At 37.6% G+C, this 26,067-nt stretch overlaps 1 protein-coding gene across 5 annotated transcripts in view; it reads right to left on the bottom strand.

The window, feature by feature from the left end:
• NEK1 (NIMA related kinase 1) overlaps window positions 1–26,067 on the bottom strand; it is a 212,661-nt gene that overhangs the window by 15,499 nt on the left and 171,095 nt on the right. For 4 of the 5 annotated variants that reach the window (XM_082657161.1, XM_082657163.1, XM_082657162.1 and 1 more), the window contains 8 exons: window positions 22,585–22,761; window positions 20,263–20,383; window positions 14,420–14,508; window positions 13,092–13,324; window positions 6,022–6,173; window positions 2,545–2,753; window positions 1,404–1,534; window positions 1,098–1,230 (listed from right to left, as the gene is read on the bottom strand). In XM_082657161.1, coding sequence (XP_082513287.1) covers window positions 1,098–1,230; window positions 1,404–1,534; window positions 2,545–2,753; window positions 6,022–6,173; window positions 13,092–13,324; window positions 14,420–14,508; window positions 20,263–20,383; window positions 22,585–22,761 — 1,245 coding nt within the window. Of the gene's footprint in view, window positions 1–1,097; window positions 1,231–1,403; window positions 1,535–2,544; window positions 2,754–6,021; window positions 6,174–13,091; window positions 13,325–14,419; window positions 14,509–20,262; window positions 20,384–22,584; window positions 22,762–24,872; window positions 24,942–26,067 lie in introns of all 5 variants that reach the window. The other variant, XM_082657164.1, reaches the window with a different exon arrangement.

Below are 26,067 nucleotides of genomic sequence, written 5' to 3'. Positions count from 1 at the left end.
TCTACCGTTTCCATCAGGTGCTCCCACTGCCTCTTCCACTATGTCAGTCCTTTCACTTCAGAAACCTTCACTGGTTTCCTCCAGTTCCTTACACATTTCACAGGGTCAATCACAAAGACTAATTCTCAACAGGAAGCTCCTAATACAGTCAGTCTAACCCTAACACACATGAATCGCTGGTTTGTTCTTTTCCCTACAAGTCACGCCTTCTACGTTTCTTTCCATTTTTCCCAGTTTGATCTCCCTTCTCTAATTCCTACTGCACTGAAAACATTTCAGAATGAGCACTTCTATGTATAGTTTTACACTTTCTTTCCTATCTATCTGTCTTATCTCCCTAGGAAACTGTACACAACATGTAAGCACAGACCATGCCCTTCAGTGGCCACAGAAATGAAGTGCCAGGCCCACGGGGGCTCCATAAACACTCTGAAAATCCACCACAGTGCATGAGGTTGGAGGTCATGTTCCATCTGATAGCAAAGGAAACAAACTCGAGACAAAATAAATCACCTTGGGTCATGACCAGCTTGTCAGAGTCGGGAATGTAATTCTGGTCTCTAGGTTCCATGCTTAGTGCTCTTGACCAATTTAACGGGAAAAACATTTTTAACTTTAATAACTTTTAATAAAGTCCTAACACATTCTGAGTAATTCTTTTGGTAAATATTTTCCAAATATAAAAATGGTTTACCCTCAAATCACTGTAGATGAACTCTACTTACTCTCAACAGAAGAGATTGCATTTGGTTCTAGTTAGGAGAAATTTTACGTATGTGTCTAAAATTTTAATTCTGCCTCCTTAATAAAAAAAGTATTCTAATTTCTAGAGCTGTCCAATAAAGAGGCTTTTAAAAAATCTCATTCAAAATGTTACTTGCAAATTAAATTAAAATATTGACTTAAAAAACTTAAGCCAATAAAAGCTTATGCCAGAAACAGTCAAAAAGAAGGACACAGTTAATTGCTTCAAAGTACTACATATAATTCCAATATAGATTTCACCAAAATGCATGCGATATAACGTCATCAATTTACATTTGTCATTTTATTTTTTGCACATTTATTTAAAATATAAGGATGTGAGGAAATCTTACCTTCTTGATAGGCTCCATCTGCCATAACTAAATGAAGAATCTTGGAATAAAGATGCTGATGTTCATTTCCCAAAAGATTCTGAACCACTGTTGAACAAATCTCAATATTTTCATCTTCATCTTCATGAACAGCCTATACCAAATTTCCAAATATAAATTAATATTTGAATGTTAACCTCCTCTAATTGGAGACTTTGTTTATTATTTATAATGGGTCTAATGACCAATAAAAATCACTGACATTTCACTAGTAATTCAAACAGAGCATATTTCAAAATTAAATGCTTTAAGTGACATTTTACTCACTTTTACTTTCTCGTAAACCTCAAAGAACTTTTCGAAGCCTATTTCCTGCTCTAGGTGAAGCCTTAGTTCCTCTAAATGATTAAAGACACTGTCGTATTCACATTCACTAGTTATCTCACCATCACTGTTATCTAAAAACATAAATAAAAAAGAAGACATTTTATGATGTAAAAGACTGAATAAAATAATTCTTACCATAACTGATTAAAATCCTGTAACACGTGAATACTGTCATTGGTAGACTACTTGTACATTCAATATAAAGTTTCTGTCATTATAATACTTGTCATATATATAGGTAATCAATGTATGTATATATAAATTTGTCTTAACAGGAATGTTACTTTAGAAATCTTTTCTTTTATAGACATAAACAGTGAGTCAGGTTAGAATAAAAACTATTCCAAAAGATGTCACTGAATTTAGCTAAAAAAAAAAAAAAAAAAAGGAAAAAGCATACCCGTATGTTCTGCACTGAGGCAACCCACTCTATTTTTAAAAACTTGATATTAAACATAGGGCAAAACATGAACAAGCATATAGATGACCTAAGATGTATATCATAAAACTTGGAAGGCACTTAAAAAGTATTATAAATGCTTTATATGTTTTATGTCATGTACATGCCCAAGGTAATGTGAAAAATTCTAGTAAAAGAAAAATGAATGCAGAATCATTCTTTTTCACATTACCTCTTCTTCTCAAATAAATCGTTATTTAAATACACGAATTTTCTATGCATCTTAGGGTCAATGATATGAACAAGGAGCTGTTTCCAAACCAAAAAAAAAACAAAGAAGTGTCAAGGTTTTAAAAACTCTTTCGGTTTAACCCTGCTGGTTAAGCACTGTATGTGGAAGCCCTTTGTAAAACATAAAGGGCTAAGAAAACTAAGTTACTATCTTTATTACTAGGAAAATAAGTCACGAAGTGGAGGATAACAGGATAAAAATCCTTCAAGAAGCATTTCCATACTTTAGTGGAAAAGAAATGGGACAACTATGTATGCAGACTGTGTAAGAAGAGAGAGTGGACGCAAGTCAGCGACACAGAACAGGCTTCAGCCTCACTTAAGGCTGGAAGGGGCTCGTGTTGGAGGCCAGAAAGAGACACGCTGCTTGCAGTGTGGGCCACCACGCACCCGAGTGCCACTCCTCGTTGAGAGCGCTCTCGCTGCTAGGGCTGTCGTCCTCATCGCCCGCGTCCGTGCCGTTGGCGGCCTGCTCCGCGTCGCTGGTCTTCAGGCCCAACCCCTCCTCCTCGCTGTAGTCCTCCCCAGGCTGCTCCCGCAGCAGCTGCTCCATGGAGGCCTGAAGCTCTTGTAAGTCTGTGTCAGCCTCTTCAAACACACTGAGAATTAAAAATTAAATGGAACGTTACCAAAACTTTACCTTTCTGAAATTTTACTTCAACTCCATATACATGCGCTCCTTTCTACTTAAAAGTACTCGTTGTGGGTAAAAAGAAATCTGAAAAAACACATAGTTTTTAACAAAGGAAATGAGGATTCACACAATTGATAAATAAAGCACACGACACATCTGGAATACGTACGCCCGAAGATGACTTGTATAAAATGTTCCTGATTTGTCAGAGAGAATCATGTAACTATCAACATTATTAATTCCTTAAGTTTTGAAAGAATGCTTCAATATTGAAGAGCCAGACTAAATATTTTTCTTTCATGTAGTTTTGAAGGTTCAGCAAAATCTTGGTGTGGATGTGCGACAGCTGGGCACTAGCCTCACTGTGGGGGTCTTGCCCTCCAGGCACTGCCCAGAGTATTAATTCTACTTTTGTGCAATTACAGATGCTGAAATGAACTGATTTATGCAAGTAATATCTTACACTCATATAATACCTTAGTTATTAAAGCTGTTTATCCTACTATTTAAATTTTATCCATACAAAACTCACTTTAGAAACACGGAAACTATGAATCAAGGTGCTCAAGTGACTTGTCAAGGCCACGTGGTCAATAAATGACAAAAACGAGACTGAGATTCAGGCCTTCTGACCATGTCTACAAGACCCCGGAAGCACACTCAGCAAGCAGCTCCATTCCCCCCAGGAGCTGCTTCTTTCTCCCTGGGGCACGCAAATGGAAGAACTTGTGGACTAAGAGTTCATTCGAGTTTTAGATACGTAAAGTCCTCTGAAAGATTAGGGACCCACAGTGAGGATTTCAATAGTGGAAAAGCAGTATTAAGCAGAACACAGGGCTGATGAAGCCCTTTCTTAAAGTTTAGACTCTAACTGAATAAACAAATACTTACTGAAGAAATAAAACATAAATATTATTATGTGAGACCTCATACAAAATTTTCATTAACAGAAAAATAATTTTTAAAGTAGAAATATCTTTATTTTGTACATATGTGTACAAACTCCTACACTTTGACTTTGCAGCACTTAAAGAAAAGCAAACATCATCTAATTAGAATGAGAAGGACAGTGTCTAATCTTTTGGATCATCCTTCTAGGAGCATTTAGCTTAATATTTAATTACCAGACTTACATACCACGCACATCTGCTAGGTACCATTGCTATGTGACTAGGCATTATTAACCTGTTGGTAAAATCTTCCTGTAGAGGAATTAGTTTCCACCACAGATGGTATTAAAGCAAGTGGGCTGCTAACTATGCCAATGTAAGAAAAGTGTAAGAGGATTAACATTTTTTATGAAATGAGCACTCAGAAAATTGACTCAGGTACTTTAAAACCTGGTCCTGAATTTTCTTTTTAGTAGGTTTTATTATATGACCATAAATAAAGTTTGGATCAAAAACATGCGTATTTTCCAAAGAAAAATGTCAAGTGAAATTTCCCTATATGCATATGGAGTAACTTACTTGAAAAAAAACTTACTTTTCAAATTTTAAAAATAACATTAGGGCTTCCCTGGTGGCGCAGTGGTTGAGAGTCTGCCTGCCGATGCAGGGGACGCGGGTTCGTGCCCTGGTCCGGGAGGATCCCACATGCCGCGGAGAGGCTGGGCCCGTGAGCCATGGCCGCTGGGCCTGCGCGTCCGGAGCCTGTGCTCCACAACGGGAGAGGCCACAGCAGTGAGAGGCCCGCGCACCGCAAAAAAAAAAAAAAAAAAAAAAAAAAACCTTTAAAAAAAAAAATAACATTAAAACCTTCTAACTTAAATTTTAAAATAAAATTCTGTCATCAACTAGTAATTAAAAGAATATAAGCCGCAAATAAGCTATATTCACTCAGATAAAAACTGATGACTTACAAAAACTCTGAGGAAAAAACTGTTACCAAGGATTTTGTCAACCACAGAGGTGCTGAAATGTTGTCCTGTTATCCAACAGGCTTAATAAAAATACAACGTAAAGTGCTTAATGACCACAGCCAAGCAGAAGAAGCAAGGATAAAAAGGTAACTTTTCCTCCAAATTTTCAGGGCACCAGCAAAAATCTACAGAACTCTATGGGGGAAAAAAAAAGTCAACCTTTATTTATTTTTTTGGCCACACTGCGTGGCTTGTGGGATCTTAGTTCCCCGACCAGGGGTTGAACCCGGGCCCTCGGCAGTGAAAGCATGGAGTCCTAACCACTGGACAGCCAGAGAATTCAAAAGTCAACCTTTGAAAGATAAAGTTTGGCTAGAAATTTAAAAAGAAAGGGCAAGCCTTAAGAAAAACAGAAAATAAAATGCACCAGATGCAGTGCCCAGCTCAAGAATCAAAGGGAGAAAAATCATGAGACTGATATCATGTTTTCAATTAGATCAAAACACACATTGTTTCTACTGAAAGGCAGAGGTAAAAAGGAGAAACTTAAATAAATTCAAACAAATCAAAAAATAAATCATAAAAATTATAGCATTTTGCAACCTATTTTCCCGGTGACTTGAATACACTGCTTGAACACTCTGGTTTTATTTCCCCCAAAACGCTGTAACATTTGTCGGATGGGCTGAGAAGGCTGACTGATATCAAGGAAGGTGAAGGGGCATTACTGTCTAAGGAGCTGCCAGTTCCCAGCTCTTTCAGGAGTGTTGTTAAATTTTCCTCTGGGATTCTAGATTCCTCAGGCATTAATAAGGAGGGAATTTTGTGAAGGCAGTTAAGTGCAGAACTCACATGTGAGCATGTGCACGCACACACACACACACACACACACACACACTATTCCACCTGCTAACTGCCCACTGCCATGGTTTTGAAATCACAGGCGGCAGGAGACAGATGGGGAGCTTTCTGGCATCTTCCTGGGGAAGAGTAGAGTAGTGAGTCCTTCAGTTCCCCACTGCAATCCCTGTACCACGTGGCATCAAACTACCAAACAGTCATTATCCTGCTGAGGTTCACTCAATTACGCACCAGCCACATGAAGCGTTGTGACGGGCGCTCAGTGGCCAGTAAGACAGAGAACACAATGGTGACCCTGTCCTTACATTCCTCAAGTGACATTAAGTTACAGTATTTAGAGGCAGACACACATATCAAAGTTTCCTTAAAATACACTGTAAAAAGTTAAAGGAGTAGTGCAAGGTCAGCTACAGATCATGTTTGAAAACTGTGGGTGAGGCTCCATCTCTAGAACATGTGTAAATTCAGAAATCCTGTTAGTGTCGGTATCTACGAATGTCATCATGCTCACATGTCCTCAGAGTCGGAAGGTCCTTCCTTAACATGCTCATCTTCCATTTCATCCATTTCAAGATTGTCCTGACGTCCATCTCCGACAATGGGGACATCCATCAGTGTTCTGAACAGCTTTGAGAGGTCTGGAAGTGAACATGTCCTCAACATCTATAAAAAGGCAACCGATATCTTATTAGGAGTGAGACAGTGAGAAAATTAAAACAAGAGAAAAAAATTAGAAAATTGGAGCTAATAATAATTTTGTTATTTATATATACACATCGATCATCCAGTTAAAGCTAGAAGCTTCAGGGGCGACTTGCCTAAGCTGAGAACCTACTTCTCTTGAACTTCAGCTCAGGGTTTTTTCAGTGATGAAAGTAAGCTTGAGAGTTCTGCTTGGGTTTCAATGTGAAGTGGACTTTAAAAGGTAGGGAGGGTGTTTATCTGGGGTGTGCACATGGAGGGAGCTGGAGCTGGATGGAGCTGGGTCAGGCCCTGCCACCCCTCGGGCACAGCACCCCTCCTGAGTCTTCCTCTCACTTCTCAACGTCCAACGCGCTCCAGGTACTTTTGCCCAAGCTTGGCTAAGCAGCACCCCACACAACTGGTGGTCCTTAGTGTCCCTTTGCCCTAACAGATGCTGGGTGGCCAACAGCTTAAGGCAGGGCCTCCAGTTAGTGCAAAGAAGAGCCCACTGGGGGCTCCCTGAGCAGCGGACTGCAAGCAGGGACTGCGAGCAGCGAGCGCCTTTCCCACCAGAAAGGACGGCTGGGAAGATAGGCACCTCCAAGTTCACGCTGACAGCACCTGGAGCAGCAGGGTGAGGAAGAGCCCAGCACACCGAGATGAGACAGCACAACACGGAGGAGGTGCCTGAAATGTGAACCGCGTTGGATAAGACCAGGAAAACAGGAACAGCCTCTGTCCAGCACCCTTTCCACAGTCGGAACGTGACGGACAGACAGGGCTACGGCACACACATCTGCAGAAGTCAGTCTCAGGGCTGGTCAACCCTAAAGGGGTCGGTAAGATCTGAAACGTGACGCCTAAGGCCCCGATAGGAGCCCAGCACCAGATGGGAGACTGTGCAGAACACACAATGTTTGGCACATTAATGAAAATGTATACACTTGGCCAATTTTATTGGTACAATCTGTTAGTGAGAATAAAAAGGAATAGACTTCTATTATTTGAACGTAATTTACATATCACAGCACTCAAGAGAAAAAAATGGTGATGTGCTACAAGATGGCGCAGATACACTGCCTGGTTAAAGCACTTAACAATGGTACTGTCAGCAGAATTTACGCTTGACTTGTTTGTTACTTTAATGGTTTGAGCCACATATATTATAAACCCGGGGTATGCAAAATATGCAGCCACTAACAGTTTACCCAGATACATGCTAATCGATAAAAATAAATAGCATATACGCATTATATACCTAAATACAAGGGGACTACACAAAAGGATGCAATATTTTTTAGGCTGAGATAAATTTTAGCCCTGGTAAAATCACCTCAATTTCTAGTTTATTCCTGTCATTAATTAAAATAAACTTCATCACCAAACATAAAATAATAGGGTTAGAAAGAAATTTCAAGTGGTCTGTACCTCTGGGAATGGGCTTACACACCCATCAATCCAACAGTTCCCAAAGGTCCTATATTTAAAATCCTAATGTTCATAGTCTTCCCTGACAGACCGCTAAAGTTTTAGACAGGATATTCATCTTCATAAGAAGAATTTTATGTGAGAACACTTCCAGTTCTGTAATTCTGAGTCTACTAGATTTCTTTCATATTGTTTAAATAATATTCTATAGTTGTGACATTAATAGAAAGAAATCCTCCTGAAAATAGTTATTAATCCAGAACATGTTGCCTGAGATCTTACTTCATTTATAGTCAGACTCATTTTTTCCAAAATTTTTTGTAGTATGATCATTTATGCAGCTAGCATTTGGTACCATTATAAATCAAACAGGAAACCAATGTTTTAGAAAACCTTAAAACATTTAAAAAAATGCAGTTCCTTTAGATCTCTCACTGTTGGTTCTATTTTTTCTCAAAAATGAAGACAACCACATAAAGAATGAATGAATTTAGTAGTAGTTGCACTAATAGAACTTCACATGAAATTCTACTTAATTCCATCAACTCAGTTTTTCATCTGTAGTATTTTTAATATAAAATTATGTGTTAGTAATCCTCTGGCTGTACTATAAAATAGTTTATGATGAGCACATTTGTTTAGCTTCTGCTTACTGCAATTCAACGGTAACACTACACCCTCAAAATAGCTTGTACAAATACTTGCTCACTTCAACCCATAAACAAGGTTAAAAATGGACTTAAAACATTAAAAAATTACGAACACTTACCAAAGGCAAAAATTACGGACATTTTCTAAGAATTGATATTTTAGCAAATCAAAAAAAGACATTTAAGGCACTTGTGTTATTTGTGAATTGTACATTAATATTTACTTTCCCCCACTCTGCATTTGCTATAACAATAAATTCTCCAGTTTTCATAGAGATCAGTCTTCCACTCTACTCCCCACATGAGATCACTAGAAGGTCTCATCTTTACACTATTTCATCCTGACCTATTGCAAATTTACCTTCAATAATCTTCATTTATGTGTTATACTCTCAATTTTGTTAAGTCACTCTGTTACAACTGCCTTATGAAAGCTGCCACTGTATTTATGGTGTTTCTTGTCAGAAACAGTGCAGCCCAGAAGACAATGTAAGTCTAGATCTAGTAGAAATACCCTTTCAAAGTGAAAGTGAAATTAAAATGTTTTTAAATAAACAAAAGCTAAAAAAAATCATCACCAACAGGGACACAAGAAGTGTTAGAGAAGTTCTTAAAGTGGTAGAAAAATAATACCAGATAAAAATTCAAATTCTACACAAAGGGATGAAGAATGTTAGAAATGGTTAATATGTAAATATAAAAGACTTGCTTTCTCAATTTTTACTTTCTGTGAAAGATAATTGAATGTTGAAAGCAAAAGCAATAGAAATGTATTGTGGAATTTATAATACATGCAGAAATAAAACACATGGCAACAATTCCACAAAGGATAGGCAAGAGTAGGGGAATGGAAATGTACTGTTGTAAGGCTCTGATGCTATTCGTGACACGGTACAATATTTGAAGGCAGACCAGGATAAACTAAAGATTTACACTGAAAACTGAGAATGACCATTAAATATTTTTTAAAGTCTACTTTATAAGCAAATAGTAGAGATTAAATAAAATACTAAAAATACTCAATCCAAAAGGGAGAATAAAAGTAAAAAAGGAATGAAAGAAGTAATGAGACAAATAGAAAACAAATAGCAAAATGATAAGTTTAAACTCAATCATAATGATAATATATTGAAAATTACACTAAATATAAATGGTCTAACCACTTTAATTAAAAGACTGTCAGAGTGTTAAAAAGCAAGACTCAATTATATGACAACTACAAGAAGTCTATATGAAATAAGTATGATTTCTTAATAAAGAAATGGGGCTTCCCTGGTGGCGCAGTGGTTGAGAGTCTGCCTGCCGATGCAGGGGACATGGGTTTGTGCCCCGGTCTGGGAGGATCCCACATGCCGCGGAGTGGCTGGGCCCGTGAGCCATGGCCGCTGAGTCTGCACATCCGGAGCCTGTGCTCCGCAGCAGGAGAGGCCACAACAGTGAGAGGCCCGCGTACCGCCAAAAAAAAAAAAAAAAAAAAAAAAAAAAGTAAAGGATGTAGGGACTTCCCTGGTGGTGCAGTGGTTAAGAATCTGCCTGCCAATGCAGGAGACACAGGTTTGAACCCTGGTCTGGGAAGATCCCACATGCCGCGGAGCAACTAAGCCCGTGCGCTACAACTACTGAGCCAATGCTCTAGAGCCGGTGAGCCACAACTACTGAGCCCACATGCCACAACTACTGAAGCTCACATGCCTAGAGCCCGTGCTCTGCAACAAGAAAAGCCACTGCAATGAGAAGCCCGCACAACACAATGGAGAGTAGCCCCCACTCACCCAACTAGAGAAAGCCCATGTGCAGCAACGAAGACCCAATGCAGCCAAAAGTAAATAAATTAATTTAAAAAAAAAGTAAAGGATGTAAAAATATATACCATATAAACACTAAGCATAAGAAAGCTAGAATGGCTATGTTAAAACCAGGCAAAGTAGATTTCAGAACAAGGTGATAGGATCAGGGATAAAGTGAGTCATTTCATAATGATAAAGGGGTCAATTTATAAAGAAGACATAAATATTATTAATTTATGTTCAATTGACTGGAAATATCAACAGTGCTTTCCCAGTAATTGATAAACAAGTAGAAACAAAAGAAAAAGGATACAGAAGACTTGAAAAACACTATTCCAGAGTGACACTTCATAACAATAAATGTATCGATTCACCCAGAAGACAGAACAATACTAAATTCTTATTCAGTCAATAACAGAGCTTCAAAATACATGGAGCAAAAGTTGACAGAACTGAAAGGAGAAACAGATAGTTATGCAAATATAGTTAAAATTTTCCATCTTCTTTTCTCAGCAACTAATAGTTAATATAGACCAAAAAAAAAACAGTCAAGATAAAGAAAACATGAACAACACCACTGGACTTAATCTTGACATTTACAGAACAATTCACCCAACGACAGAAGAATCTATACTCGTTTAAGGAGATCTTTTAGTACGAGTGGCTGCAGCAAAGGAAACCGGAGAGGGACAATGAATGCAGAGGAAAACCAGGAAAGTATGATACGCAGGATGCCTACAGATAAAATGATTATAAAAGAAGGTGTATATCAACTCTGTTGAAAGAAAAGTCAAGAAAGGTGAGAGAAAAAGGTACAGGGAACTTGATAATGTACTGGTAATTGGTGATTTTGGCAAGAGAAGCTTCAGTGGAGAAGTGGGCTGACAACCACAGTGGAATGTACTGGGAAGTGAGTGGTGGGGACACTGCAAAAATACAACAACGAGAAGTGCAGTGGGAGCAGGGGAGGATGTGTGCTTACGGGAAGTTTGCCATTTATGATGGGACCTGTTAGAGCAGGCGTCCTGTGGGAATAACCCATCACAGAGAAAGACGTTCATGACGCAGGCTGGAGGGCAAAAGTAAAGGAGTGACTTCTTTAAGAAGGTGAGGGAGGTTAGGATCCAAAGCTCAAGAAGGATTTCCTTTAATAAAAAAAGGGACAAAAGTAGTATGACTTAGCATTTAAAAAAACAAAAAACGTTTAACAAAAATCTCTGTAGGAGGTTAAATTATCCCATTTTAGTAAACGGATTATATAAACGCTTATAAATAGTTTTCACCTTTTCTTCATGATTCAAAGCCATCATTATGAACACTGATTATATACTATTTTGGCACAGTGATGAACTCTCATGATCTCAGAAATTTACAGGACAGGCAGGCATGGCTTTCTGTCCTTGCCTTAAATGGCTATAGACTGCTTTGATTTTCCAGAGATTTTTCTTGTCCCCTCCCTCTACATGAAATCTGCTTTGCTGTGAGTAAGTCCAGAGTAAGTACTTCTACAGAACTACTAAGGCTGAACTAAGGTCATGAAAGGAAATCAAGTAATCAAATGTATTATTCAGTTAAAAGTCCATTAACTTTTACAGACAGCAGTAAGTTATTAAAAAGCTTTGGGATAAAGAAAGCTATACACCTTCACGACAAAAGTAAGTACATGAATCATACGGTGATCCTTTTCTGCCCACCAAGGATACACTAAGTTTACACCTTTGAAAATCTGAATGCTATCAGATAAGTGAGAGAATTTAGCCGTCTCTACATTTAAGAAAATCATAAGAAAATACTCCACAAAGTAAAAACATATCCATCTGGAAAATTAAACTGAAAATCATTTTTCATTTAAAAAATATTTTAAAAAGAGTTAAGGACAAGAGAATTCAGGTAATTCATTCATATGCAGAGTTAAATATATGAAAAATGTTCAACCCACTGGTAAAAACAGAAATATAAACTTTAAAGAGTTGATACCATTACTCATTCATTAAACACACAATTTTTAAGTAAATGATAATAGTTGGTATTATTTAGAGTATGAACTCTCACATACTATTTATAGCACTATACAATGTTTCTTGAAGGAAAATCAGACATTATACAATATACTCTTTTGAATTACACTTACAGAAATTTATTTTATGGAAATAATTGTGAGTATGAACAAAGATACAGATGAATGTGGTTATAACAACAAAAAAATTGAAATCTAAAGGCCCAACAGCAAAAACAGATTAAAGAAAGCATGATATAGCAGAACAATGGAATTTGTTGCCATTCAGAAGGATATGAGAGAATATTTGACAATATGACAAAATGCTGTTTTTGTAAAAATAACATTTGTAATAATTTTATAATATGTACTAAATAGAAAAGCAGGTTACAAAAAGTATGCAGAATATCCTATTTTGTTAAGTTACATATATATAAAAATTACACATATGAAAAGTTAATATGACAAAATGATACGTGATTACTTACATTTCTAAATTTTCTGTATGTTCTAATCTCTTAATAAGAAAAAAATTGGTTACATATTTTTAAAACAGAGAGTGAGAAAAGATAAGAGGTCTGGAAAACTTTTACCAGAAAGTGCAGATGCACACCTACTAATCCTTCTAGGTATAAATTAGGCAACACAGCACTTCTATCCCTTTAAGACATAATGCTCAAGCTTAGTCCAATACTAAAAATGGAATTTGGGTTGGGAATGCGAAAGGGGGACAGAATAAGAGGGTGTAAGAGGGATGTTCTGCTCAAATCAAGTAGACCCTATGAAGAGACCCTGCACATGGAGCCAACGAGGCAGCCTTCGTCCTAGCTGTACTCTCAATGGCAATTTCTTCTCAGGATTGGAGAGAAGATGGAGGGGTTTTCTTGTTTCTGTTTATTTTGATGAGTGTGTTTTCGTGTGTATGTGTTTGTGTTTTTAAGGGATTAAAACTCAATATTATAGCTTATCAAAGAAAAATAGTAAATGTGAAATGTTTTCAAATGGATAACGTTTTCCATCTGAGGAGCATACTTGCCTTTGGGTTGTTTGCATCAAACAGACCAGTTGAAAGTCCAATCAGCAAGGAATTCTGTTTTTTATTTCTTCGTGGTGAACCAGAGTGAGATCGAAGTGGCGAGAATTCTTCTGGTGAACAGAGGACTGACTGGACTTGAGAGGCTGCTTTCAAGTGTTTATGGAAAAATGGCTCTGGTTGCACAGATTCATCTACATCACACTCAGAGTGTGGAGGACCATCCACTCCAGGTTCTGTGGAATAAAGGAAAGATTACATGACAAGTCTATACAGTACTCAATGTGCTAAGTGATACTGAAAAAGTATACTGTTTAACATGAATCATAGCAAAAAACTCCATGAAAAGCAAAATCAAATATATATGTGATTTTATTACCTTATAAATAATCTTTAACCGGGTATGTTTTATTTTCAGAAAGGAGATTTAATTTGTTAAATTCTTCCATTATAACAGAAGTTCAAAAATGTGACACAAATGCAAGGACATGTGAAAAAGTACTGTTTAAACACTCAACAGCTCCAGGTTATCTTTGTTCCTATAGGTTAGATATTAAAAAATTGTACTTCTTATATTTTAATTAATACTATTAGAAATAAGACGACCACTTATTTAATGTCCTGAGATACTGGCTTAGCTTTGGCAAGCAACTCTTTTTGTTTTGAACATTCAGTAAGATAACTGACCGAAAAGTTACACTGCCCACATTGCCAAACAATACAGGCTTATAAATGCAGAGTCCAGCAGCCATAAAAAAGAATGAAATTCCGCCATTTGCAGCAACATGGACCTGGAGAAAATAATGCTTAGTGAAATAAGTCAGGCAGAGAAAGACAAATACTGTACGATATAACTTATATGTGGAATATAAAAAATAATACAAATGAAGCTATGTACAAAACAGAAACAAATTCACAGACATAGAAAACAACCTTGTGTTTACCGAAAGGGAGAGGGAGTGGGAAGGACAAATGAGGAGTATGGGGTTAACAGGTACACACTACTGTGCATAAAATAGATACCCAACAAATATAGCACAGGGTACAATACCCAATATCTTGTCATAACCTATAATGGAATCTAACCTGCAAATTAAAAAAATGAATCACTATGCTGTGCGCCTGAAACTAACACAATATTGTAAATCGACTATACTTCAAAAAAAATAATAAAAAAATAAATGTGGAGTCCAGTGCTCTATGCCTATTACATTTTTTAGATAATTCAGGTTAGTGGTTAGCAATGGTCTCTATTAATATATAGTCCAAATAGAACAGGTTAGTGCTAACGACCTTCCAGAAAGTAATCAGGCCAATACAGTGATGCTCACCTACATGAACTTCACCAAGGTGATCCATGCTCCTCGGGGCTCCATCTTCAGAAACTTCATTTTGCTGAATGGTGATCCTATCTTCCAACCTGCCACAAATAGAAACACCAGTTAAGAAAACATGGTTTACTAGAAATAAAAACACTCTCAAATACAAAAGAGTGGGAGAAACAAAAAGAGTGGAACACAAGTTCACTAGAGCCCTGTGATCCCTCTTCTGAACACTCTTCTCACTTATACACACACTGTCTCTCATAAGCACAATCCTACGTTTCAGCTGTTCAAACCTTCACCAGTCACACTTATTCACAACAACCAGGCTCAACATTCTCATCCCAGTGGTTCCCAAAGTGCAGCCCCTAGACGTCAGCAACACATGGAGACCTGTGTGAAATGCAAATTCTCAGGCCCTGCCCTAGTCCTGTGAGTCAGGAACTTTGGGGGATAAGGCTGAGAAAGTTGTTTTAAAATGTTGCAATGTTTGAGAACCACTTCTATAAGCAATCAAAATGCCCCTTAACATCAGAGAATAGAAAACAATGATGATATACACTATGAAATATTATACAGCTATTTAAAAAATGAAGTAGAGATCTGTATAATCAGATATGGAATGATAGTCAAGATATATTATCAAGTAAGCAATTTTCAGACCAATTTATATTAAATGGTATTAGGATCTGAAAAAATGCTGGGTAGCACAGTAAAAGGAATAGAATAATATGCACAAAAACGTTTTAACCCTTAAAGGGAATGAACTGATTTATGTAAAGAAGGACTCACAATTTTTATCTCAATACATGCTGGGAACTAAATGGATGTATTCATTTTTTTACAAAAATGTAAAAACTAGAAAAATATATTGCAAAAGTTGGCAGTAATTTATTTCTGGGGTTTTCGTTTATAAGGCAGTTTTAATTTTGCTAGTACTTTTTAGTCCATTTCAAATTTAAATAATTTTTCAGTTTTAAATTTTGAGCAATTTTCTATTTTTATTTCTAAAAGTTTTTCTTTATTTTTAATCATACAAGTAATACATTTATTCATTTGAAATGTAATGTTCCTTGGTTCCTCAAAAAGTGAAACATAAAATTACCATATGCTGTGGCAATTCCACTCTTAAATATATATACTCAAAAGAACTGAATACAGGTGTGCAAACATAGAATTGTACACCATGTTCATAGCAGTACTATTCAAAAGAACCAAAAGGCAGAAGTAACTCTGGAAATGACCCACCATCACCTGCTGAATGTCGTCAACTGCTCAATGGATAAACATATAGGGTATAACTGCTCAATGGATAAACATATAGGGTATATTCATATAACGGAATATTATTCAGCTATAAAAAGGAATGAAGAACTGATACATCCTAAAACACAGATAAGCTTTGCAAACAGTATGATAAGTAAAAGAAGCCAGATGCAAAAAGCCACACACTGTACGGTTCCACAGGAAATGTCAAATCCAGAATAGGCAAATCCACAGAGATAGAAGCAGATCAGTGGTGCCAGGGGCTGGGGGAGGGGAACATGGGGAGTGGCTGCTTATGGGCACAGGCGTTCCTTTGGGGTTGAGAGAATGTTCTGGAACCATATAGTGGAAAATTGTATACTTTAAAATGATTAAAATGATAAATTTTATGTTATATAAATTTTACCTTAATTAAAAAAAAGTGATTCTTTTAGGAGTCCCCTAACCACTCAATTCCCAGTTGCCTTTACTGTTATCAGTTTTGTGTACATCTTACCATACTTTTCCCTTAAATTTACATACATGTATATTCACTTAAGGATATATAATAATTTTAATAGGATTATCATAGCATCACTCTAATATATGGAAATGTTTTTTATTCAATATAATTTTATTCTGTTAATCATTCAATATTTTGACATATTTCCATATTAATACATAGAGCTCCATTTTATTTCAGTGCTGCATACCCACTATGCAGTATACTGAGAACAGTATTTTAGGTACTTCCATATTAATGATTATTTAGACTATTTCAAATGATTTCCTATGACTCTCTTGCAATAAACATGCTTGTACAGCTTTGCATCCATGTCCAAGTCCAGCCCACCTCCTGTTTTCACAGATAAAGTTGCACTGGAGCAGCCATGCTCACCTGTTTATGTGTTACCTATGGCTGCTTTTGCAGAACAAAGGCAGAATTGAACAACTGCATCACAGACCATATGGTCTACACGGCCAAAAAAGTTTACAATCTGGCCCTTTACAGAAAACATTTGACAATCCTTGTTACAAGCACAGCAAAGGAAGGAACTTCCAATTACTTTTTAAGAAGGAAGATAAAAAGAACACCAAAATACAACAGTGATTTCCCATGACGAAAGGGAACTACAGATGACTCTCCAGAGTACTAATGCAAAAATCCTAAAATGAAGCATTAGCAAACAGAAGTACATTAAAATAGTAGCACATCATGGCCAAGTAGAGTTTACTAAGGTATGCAGGATAGGTCAATATTAGGTAACCTATTAATATAATTCATTATACCAACAGATAAAGGAAAACAGTTATATGAATGGTTCTATATGAATGGTTCCATAATTATCAAAATCCATAGATACCGAAAGGTCATTTGACAAAATACACTCCTGACTTTTTTAGCCAGTAAAATACGAGTAAATACTGCTCTGAGCTCGAAATTATAGTCATGCCTAACGAGGGTTAACATTAGAATCATTTCACTGAAATTAAGAACAAGACAAAGATAGCCCTATTTCCAATATTTAACACTGTATAAAAGGTGTACTAAGCAATGCAACTGGAGAGAAAGAAACGAGTGTTAAAAAATACTGGAAAGGGCTTCCCTGGTGGCGCAGTGGTTCAGAGTCTGCCTGCCGATGCAGGGGACACGGGTTCGTGCCCCGGTCTGGGAAGATCCCACATGCTGCGGAACGGCTGGGCCCGTGAGCCACGGTCGCTGAGCCTGTGCGTCCGGAGCCCGTGCTCCGCAACGGGAGAGGCCACGACAGTGAGAGGCCTGCGTACCGCAAAACAAACAAAAAAACTGGAAAGACATAAAGCCATCATTATTTTCATATGATATAACTGTATATCTGAAAAATACAAAAGATTCAACTGAAAATCTATCATGAACGATAGTAGATACCACTAAGATGGTGGGGTACAAAATCAATATAAAGAAATCCACAGCTTTCATATATACAACCTTCTAGTTACAAGATCTCACAGAGGAATAGGCACCATTTACAACACCAAACAAAAGATAATAAAGCTAGGAATAAGCTTACCCATAAAAGCACAAAGCCTAGATAAAGAAAACTCCCAAGCTGATCATAAAACAAGGCCTATTCTGTTCTTCTTGGACAGGAAGAACACACACAGCATGTTCATGTCCCTGCATTAATTTATGATAGCGTCCCGATAAAATATAAATTGATTTTTTTTATGTGAGGGAAGGTGGGCTAAATTTAATAAATTCTAAATTCAGATGAAAAGTTATACAGGCAAGAAGAGCGATGAAAGTGAATAAGCCTTACATGATCTTAAAATATCTTTTACATTTTAATTAAAACAGTGTGTACCAGCACACTGAACAAAGATCAATGGAACAGGAAAATAAAGTATATGCATGAACCCAAATAATTAAGAAAATTCAGTGCATATTAAAAGTAGCATTTTAAATCTGTGCAGGAAAGGTGGGCTCTTTAATAAATGGAGTTACGACAACTGTGTAGCCATCTGGAAGAAAAACCGAGTCCATGGACACCAGGATAAATTCCAAATAGATCAAAGAGGTAAATGTAAGAAGTGCCTACATGAAATTACCAGAAGAAAAGACTGAAATACTCTTTCAAAACCTTAGAGAAAACAAAATTTCTCTGAATAATTATCAAAATCCAGGTAAACATGACAACGTAAAAACAAACAACCAAAAACTTCTGCATGGCAAAAAAATAAAACATAAGTGACCAACAGTGAAAAAATAGTTACAATTCACATAATAACCAAGGCAAATATTTAAGGAGTTCTTAAATTTATCAAAGACCAAACAACCAAATTTTAAAAATGGGTCAAAGATGTAAACAGGGAATTCACAGAATAGGAAATACAAATGCGACTTAAACATCTGAAAAGATGTGCTCAACTTTACTAATAAAAAGAGATAAACCAAGACCCCAAACTGAGATACTACTTTTTACCTATCAGATTGGCAAAAATCAAAAACTTTGGTAATAAAAGCTTGGCAAGGCTGTGGGGAAAACAGGAGGTTTCATACATTCTTTCTGAGTGCATAAACTAGTACAATCCCTGGGAAGAATAATAATTGCATTTATAAAATCATACTTCTTTGTCTCTATCCTCCAGATACACAGTAGTCCCCCCTTACCCACAGGGGGATATAGTTCAGGACCCCCACTGGATGCCTGAAACATGGACAGAACCAAACTATGTTTTCCGTTCATGCCTTTTACCCACAAATTTAATTCCTTTTCATCTTAACTAAGCACCTATCACACCCTGTAGGTGTAACTTTTTTATTTTTATTTTTTCCGGTACGCGGGCCTCTCACTGTTGTGGCCTCTCCCGTTGCAGAGCACAGGCTCCGGACACGCAGGCTCAGCGGCCATGGCTCACGGGCCCAGCCGCTCTGCGGCACGTGGGATCCTCCCGTACCGGGGCATGAACCCGTATCTCCTGCATCGGCAGGCGGACTCCCAACCACTGCGCCACCAGGGAAGCCCTGTAGGTGTAACTTTTGCAGTTTGAGGTTCGACAGCAAAACTAGCACAGATTTCCTTTTCCCTCTTCACAACTTCATAGAAGTTTCATTCTTAACATAGACCTTAGCAACCTCAGGTATACGATTTTTTTCTTTCTGTTAGGTTGAGAACTTTCACCTTTCACTTAAAGGAAGCATCCTGTGGCTTCTCTTTGGCACATCTGAACTGCTAGCATCACTACTCTTGTGCTTTCGGGCTGTTATTAAGCAAAATAATGGTCACATGAACACGAGCACTGGGACACCCGGACAGCAGATCTAATAACCTAGACGGCTACTAAGTGACTGACACGCAGGTAGCACACACATGTGGACAGGCTGAATGAAGGGATGGTTCACATCCTGCACAGGAAACATGGGGACAGCAGGATATGTCACACCACTCAGAACAGCACACAATTTAAAACTTATGAATGTGTATTTCTGGAGTTTTCCATTTCGTATTTTCAGACTGTGGTTGATGGCAGGTAACTGAAACCATGAAGAGCGAAACCCTATTGAATAAGGGGGGATGACTGTACTTATATACATGCAAAATACCCTTATTATTTAGGTTATCTACTATAGCATCATTTGTAGTATCAACTACTGTAGGAGACTAATCAGAGTTATAGTATATTCATACAATGGACTACTACATAGCCATGAAATAACAAAAAAAGAGGAAGCTCTCTGTGTGTTAGTATGAAAAAATTCCCAGGTTCCTGACTAAAATAAAAAATGTGTACATTATACTAACAACTGTATTTAAAAGCGAGGGAGACTGTATATTCACTTCTGCTTCTGTTTATGTTAATATTCATTACTATTAAACATGTCTGGAAAGAGGAGAGAGTGGGAATTTGCTGAATGGGGATAGAAGTGGGGAAGAGACTTTTCACTGTTTATCTTTATACACTTGTGGATTTCTGAACCACATGAATGTAATATCTATTCCCAAATTAAACTATTTTTATAAGATATTATAATACGATTTAATATAATATTGGGTTATTACACTATTTCTTTAAAAGGTATTACAAAAAGGGACCAGGTTTTGAAATGTAAGAAAGAGGTAACATACTCAGCCTCCTTTGCTTCTTTAATCTCACTAACCCACACGTCGAGTACAGGGCATTGCAAGCCACCGTCCCCGTCTGCTCTACTTGGCTCCTGTAGAAATTCTGCTTCCAAGTCATCAGGCTCTGCACGGCGAAACATAACAAGAAAGAGGTCTCAAAGCAAAATCCATTTAGAGAAAATGGAATAAACCTCCTATAAATTATCATACCTAGTTTTAGGCTAAAGTATTAATAGTAATTACAATGAAAAATTTAATATTTTATCTATAGATCTTTAATCTTACTGTGTTGACTCTCTAGTTGTTTCTGAAATAACAGACTTTTCCTTGTGCATTTTCACTGCAATAAAAATACCCCAAAGAAATACAGTACACTGTATTTTGATTATTATAAAAAATTTTCTCTTCATTAAAATTTCAGTAATATGTAAATTGCTTTCTTGAAGGTATAAAAACTAGTTTAAAGAACAACCCTATCTGTGGTTAGAAATATGGAAGGGGAGAAGATATTATTGATTAGTTACTGATGGGAAAGTTCAATCATCAAAAAAAACAAACAAAAAAACACCAAACACCCCATTACCTGGACTTTTACAATGATATTGAGAACATAATTGGAGTGCACTAAATCTATTTTCCTAGACTCTCAGACAATTAACAACCAGGGTACTACCTCTGTTTTCTGGCAGTGGCTCATTTTTCAACTGGGTGATAGCTCCTAGAAGTAAATAGTAATGAGAAATGGTTTCTGTCTTCATTTGTTAACTTTTCCTTTTCTTCTCCAGTTCTTATTTCAGCCACCATGACCACCGCTTTTTTTCCTCAAATCCAGATACTCTTTCCTTCTGTATTTTAAAAGTTTCCAATCAGCTGTCCAGTTTAGAAAGATGATTGGTATTGTACCAATCTTTAAAGTTCTTATCTTTCACTCAAATGATTTTTTGGTCATGCATACGAGGTAAGCAATTGGGGGAGGGGGATCCTTAAAATTTTTTTTAATGAGTATTTGTTCTCTAACACCTTAAGCCCTATCAATAGGACTCATTCTACAAACTAGATTCGTCAATGTACTGCCCATAAAGTCGAAAACATTTACTATGTGACTCTCTTAGAAGAAGTTGCCAACTCTTGCACTAGGCTATACAGCCTCTATTATATGCCTAACAGGGTTTTTCTGTTTCTTTTTAAGAAAAGGCGTAAGGTACGTGTTAACTATGATTCTAATGAATAAGACTATTTACGTAACTATTAAATTACTATGGTGAATTAAAGACAACCACACATGAAGCAAGGTGTCCAGCGTTCCTCTCATCTAGAAGGGACTCTTTTGCCCCTCTCCTTGAGTTTGCCCTGGCAGTGAGATCGCCTGGACCAGCTGAGTACAGCTGGAGTCTTGTAAGCCGGTTCCACGTCCAGCCTTGAAGAGAACTGGCAGCTTCCACCTTGGAATCTGGAAGCCTAAGCCACAATGAAAGAACTTTAACGATCCTGCAAAGACCACATGGCAAGGCCCTGACACTAAGCTAAGGGGTGGGACGCAGTGGAACAGGCCCAGCCAAGCACTGCCGAGACGCCACAAGTGGGAGTGACACCATCTCCCACCCTCCAAGGAGGTGCAGCTGACAGCTCAACACCACTGAGCGATGCCAGCTGATGCCACAAGGAGGAGGAGAACTTTCCCAATTCCTTATGCACAAAAGTGTGAGATAAAACAAAACAGTTCTTTTAAGTCACTAAGTTCGGGGAGCAATCTGCTTTGTAGCACTAGATAAGTAACACAGAATTTCATATCTGAAGGTGGGGTGCTGCCATGACAAAGCTTCTACAAGAACAAGCGGCTTCTACAAGTACAAGCGGCTTCCACCTGGGGATCTGGGAGCCCTGTGAGACGTCAGACCACCCTGCTGGAAAGAGTGCATAGAAAGGCCTGGAGACCGCATGAAGCGGAAGGGGCGAGCCGGGCCCAGCCTCTGAGCTGTACCTGTCAGGACACCAGCTAAGCCCTCTCGGACCCATGAGACCAGATGATCACAGAGACAAGAGCACATGGATTAGAAAAGCACATGGCTGAGCCAGGCATTGACTCAATTCCCAACACACAAAATCAGGAGACAGAGTAAAATGGCTGTTCTTTTAACACTAGGATTTGGGGTGATTTGCTATGTGGAGATAAAAAAAAAAAAAAGACCAGTTACTAGAAAAACGAGTAAACTTAATTTGAGATGAATCACCCAAACACATACATATTTTGAAGATCTGTTTATAAAGAAGACATTAAAGTATTATTAAATCAAATCAATCTCATTTTGCCCCATTAAAACATACCATCCAAATTTCCTTCTGGTTTCAATGCCATCTGTGGAGATGGCTCACTAAAGTTTGGACTGTCTGTCTCCACAGAAGAATCAACAGTAGCTGATGGATTCATTTCAGGTGAAATACATTTTATTTTTTCTTCTCCAGTAATTAAGGGTTTGCACTCCTCCCCTTGAGGAGAAATCTCTGAAACAACAAAAAGATGAAAAATCATGCTACATTCTCAAAGTGACTTGAATTTTGTCTGTAACAGCACCTAGAACAAAGTTCGTTATTACAGCAGGTAGTTACTGGGTAAGTTCTGTAATGTACTAGAAATTAATAAATGATTAAGGCACATGACAGCCACACAATTCAAATTGGAAAGGCATTTTTGTTATAAAGACATTGTTTTTCAGGCTTTTCAGATCAGTTAGAAAAATGTTTGCCTTTACTTAAAATCACAGCTCTCATTAAATTTAAAAGTGAGATAGTACTAAAACTCACTTGACAAGTATTCTGGACTTAGACATTTCAGCATTAAAGCAAGTTAGGGGTTTCCCTGGTGGCGCAGCGGTTGAGAGTCCGCCTGCTGATGCAGGGGACACGGGTTCATGCCCCGGTCCGGGAGGATGCCACATGCCGCGGAGCGGCTGGGCCCGTGAGCCATGGCCGCTAAGCCTGCGCGTCCGGAGCCCGTGCTCCGCAACGGGAGAGACCACAACAGTGAGAGGCCCGCGTACCGCAAAAAAAAAAAACACACAAAAAACAAGCAAGTTAGTACACATCAGTGCACTAACCTTTTTGAAAGTCTGACACCTAGGTTAATAGCTAATTTAGCGTGTCTGGGTGGTGTTCTCCACATGAGCACCCAGTGATACTGCTGCTCTAGTACCTAGTTCTCTACAGCAATATATATTTCCCTCTAAGCTCTGTGCCTCATCTGTAATCACTGATGACAAGCATGACTATGAAGCATGACCAAACTGTACAATTGAAAAGGATATTTTTCTAAAACTATGGTGAAATACACATGTGATATGGTTGACCCGCATGACTTTTCTATTTGCTGGGATTGGGTCTGCATTATGCCCATGGATAGAGATGTTAATGATTATGAATTATAAAAATCCCTTAAAATAAAAAAATTTTAAATCAAAAATTTCCCATGGGATAGAGACATATTTCAGTGTCAAGCATAAAGATCCTTAAATATACGGAATTAGGTTACATCATTCATATGTGTGTGATGTTGTAATAATACTCTCAAATTAATAAAAAGATTTCAATTTCTACCATTGTTGTATGAATGTAATTTTATTTTTTAATAACCACACTCATGTATGGTTTTGATTATCCCAGTTGAGTTATTGTGTATGTATGCATAGGAATGTTTTGTTCAAACATATTTTTGAATTTTCAACAATCATAAATCAAATCTTACCTTTATGTATAAAACCCTTTATATAATATAAAATATATAATATTATACATAACATTCAGAATACAATTATTTTGGCACGTTGGCTTGTATTTTTAATGTCCCAGTTGCAGTAATTATTTGAAACAGACTGAAACTTGGTAATAGTCAATAAAGCTAAAAAAACCAAGTGGTAAAACAAATAAACAAAAATAAATTTCTAAGGTGGCTAACATACATTTCTAAGGTGGCTTACTTGCCTTTTCCTATAGATGAAACTTTTACATATATATATAAATGTCAGAATGATATATTTATGTCCAAATGATATTTTTAAAATTATGAACTAACTGTTTTTGTGTGTTTCTGGTAATTGCTCAGAGACTTCCCATACTTTAAACTGACACCAGGAGAGGATGGATTCAGCTCAGAAAGATGACTGCAGTTACCTGGAAGATGCCCAGGGCAGTCCCGTCCATTCCCTGGAGAAGCTCCTTTCCAGCTCACTACTGGGAGCCCCCCTAACACCCATTCTGTTTTAGCTAATCTGCTGGACTTCTGTCTACACCAATAAGCCTTCCTGTATCTATCTGGGCTGGTCAGTACATCTCCATGATGTTTTCTTCTCCCTCCCTTGGTCACTCCAATGCTCACATCTTGGAGATCCTGTCATTCAGTACAGCTCCTCAAAAAGTTCACTGTTAAATACCCCACTTTCTAATTCCCAACATCCTTTGTTTCCACTCACCTCCCTCTACTACCCCAACTCTAAAGAATGTTACCCGACCAGGACCTAAAATGCACTGATCCTACCATGGTTTCTCTCCCCATCGTCCCCATTAAAATCCATCTACAGCCCATCATTAAAAACATTCTCTTCCATACATCCTCAACTCACGGTATTCACGGCAAAACCCCAACTCCACATCAATTCCATCTTCTGCCTGTCGTGTCTGAACACATGTGGCTGGAACAGTTGGAGAAAAACACAGAGCCTTGCAGCCTGGTCCCAACTTCAATGCATCATCACTGAAGTCAGGCGGGGCCTTGGTGTTGCCCATGTCCTTCTATAACACTGGGCTAGCAGGCACTGCCTGGTTCAGTTAACTCCTTAGGAAAAACAGTTGTGTACAGGTGCTTGTGAGCTGCTTTACTTCTTACTTCTTCCTGGTCAATGAGAACAGAACTACAGTGCTGCCCATGTTCTGGAACATCTTCCCTTCACCAAGCCTCATCGACAATGTGACAGTGGCAGAGGTCACATCTGTGCTCTGCTCATTCAGTCTACGTGTTCTGCTATAAAATAATGTCTATTAAAACCAGGAACAAGGATGCCAGACAGCACTATGATTACTGAAGATTGCTCTGGAGGGTCTAACAACGCAGTGAGAAGGAAAGGAAATAATCAAATAAATACTGGACAAAAAACCCTATTTCTTATTACTGATGAGATAATCTGCACATTTATAAGATTTACGATGTCAAAAAAACCTTAATAGATTTAATGAAATAATTCAGTAAGGAGTCTGGCTATAAAATTTTACATAGCTGGGTAACAGAAAGAATAGCTTTATTTTAACGAGGAATAACAACCTAGGGAAATGGAAAAAATACATCATCTATATTATAATAAAGACAAAAATATACCCATTGTATAAAAATAAATTTACCAAAAAAGGTTTTAGAACTTAAACGAACAAAACAAAAATGTTACTGAAAAACACAGAACAAGACTGGTGCAAAAAGAAAGACATACTTAAATTCTTAAAATAAAAAAAATTCCAAAAATCATGGGGACTTCCCTGGTGGTCCAGTGGTTAAGACTCCACCTTCCAATGCAGGCGGTGTGGGTTCGATCCCTGGTCGGGGATTCCACATGCCACGGGGTGCAGCCAAAAATTTAAAGAAAAAAAATTCCAAAAATCAATATACAAATGTAATACAATTCTAATCATAATACTCAATTAGATAAAGTGAACTTAAAATTCCTTTGAAATAATAATTGTCTAAAAACAACCAAGGACGGGACTTCCCTGGTGGCACAGTGGTTAAGAGTCCACCTGCCAACGCAGGGGATGTGGGTTCGAGTCCTG

This window comes from Grampus griseus (genome assembly GCF_964374135.1).
Source record: "Grampus griseus genome assembly, chromosome: 6".
NCBI classification, from domain to species: domain Eukaryota; kingdom Metazoa; phylum Chordata; class Mammalia; order Artiodactyla; family Delphinidae; genus Grampus; species Grampus griseus.
This window is presented reverse-complemented; position numbering and strand designations above follow the sequence as displayed.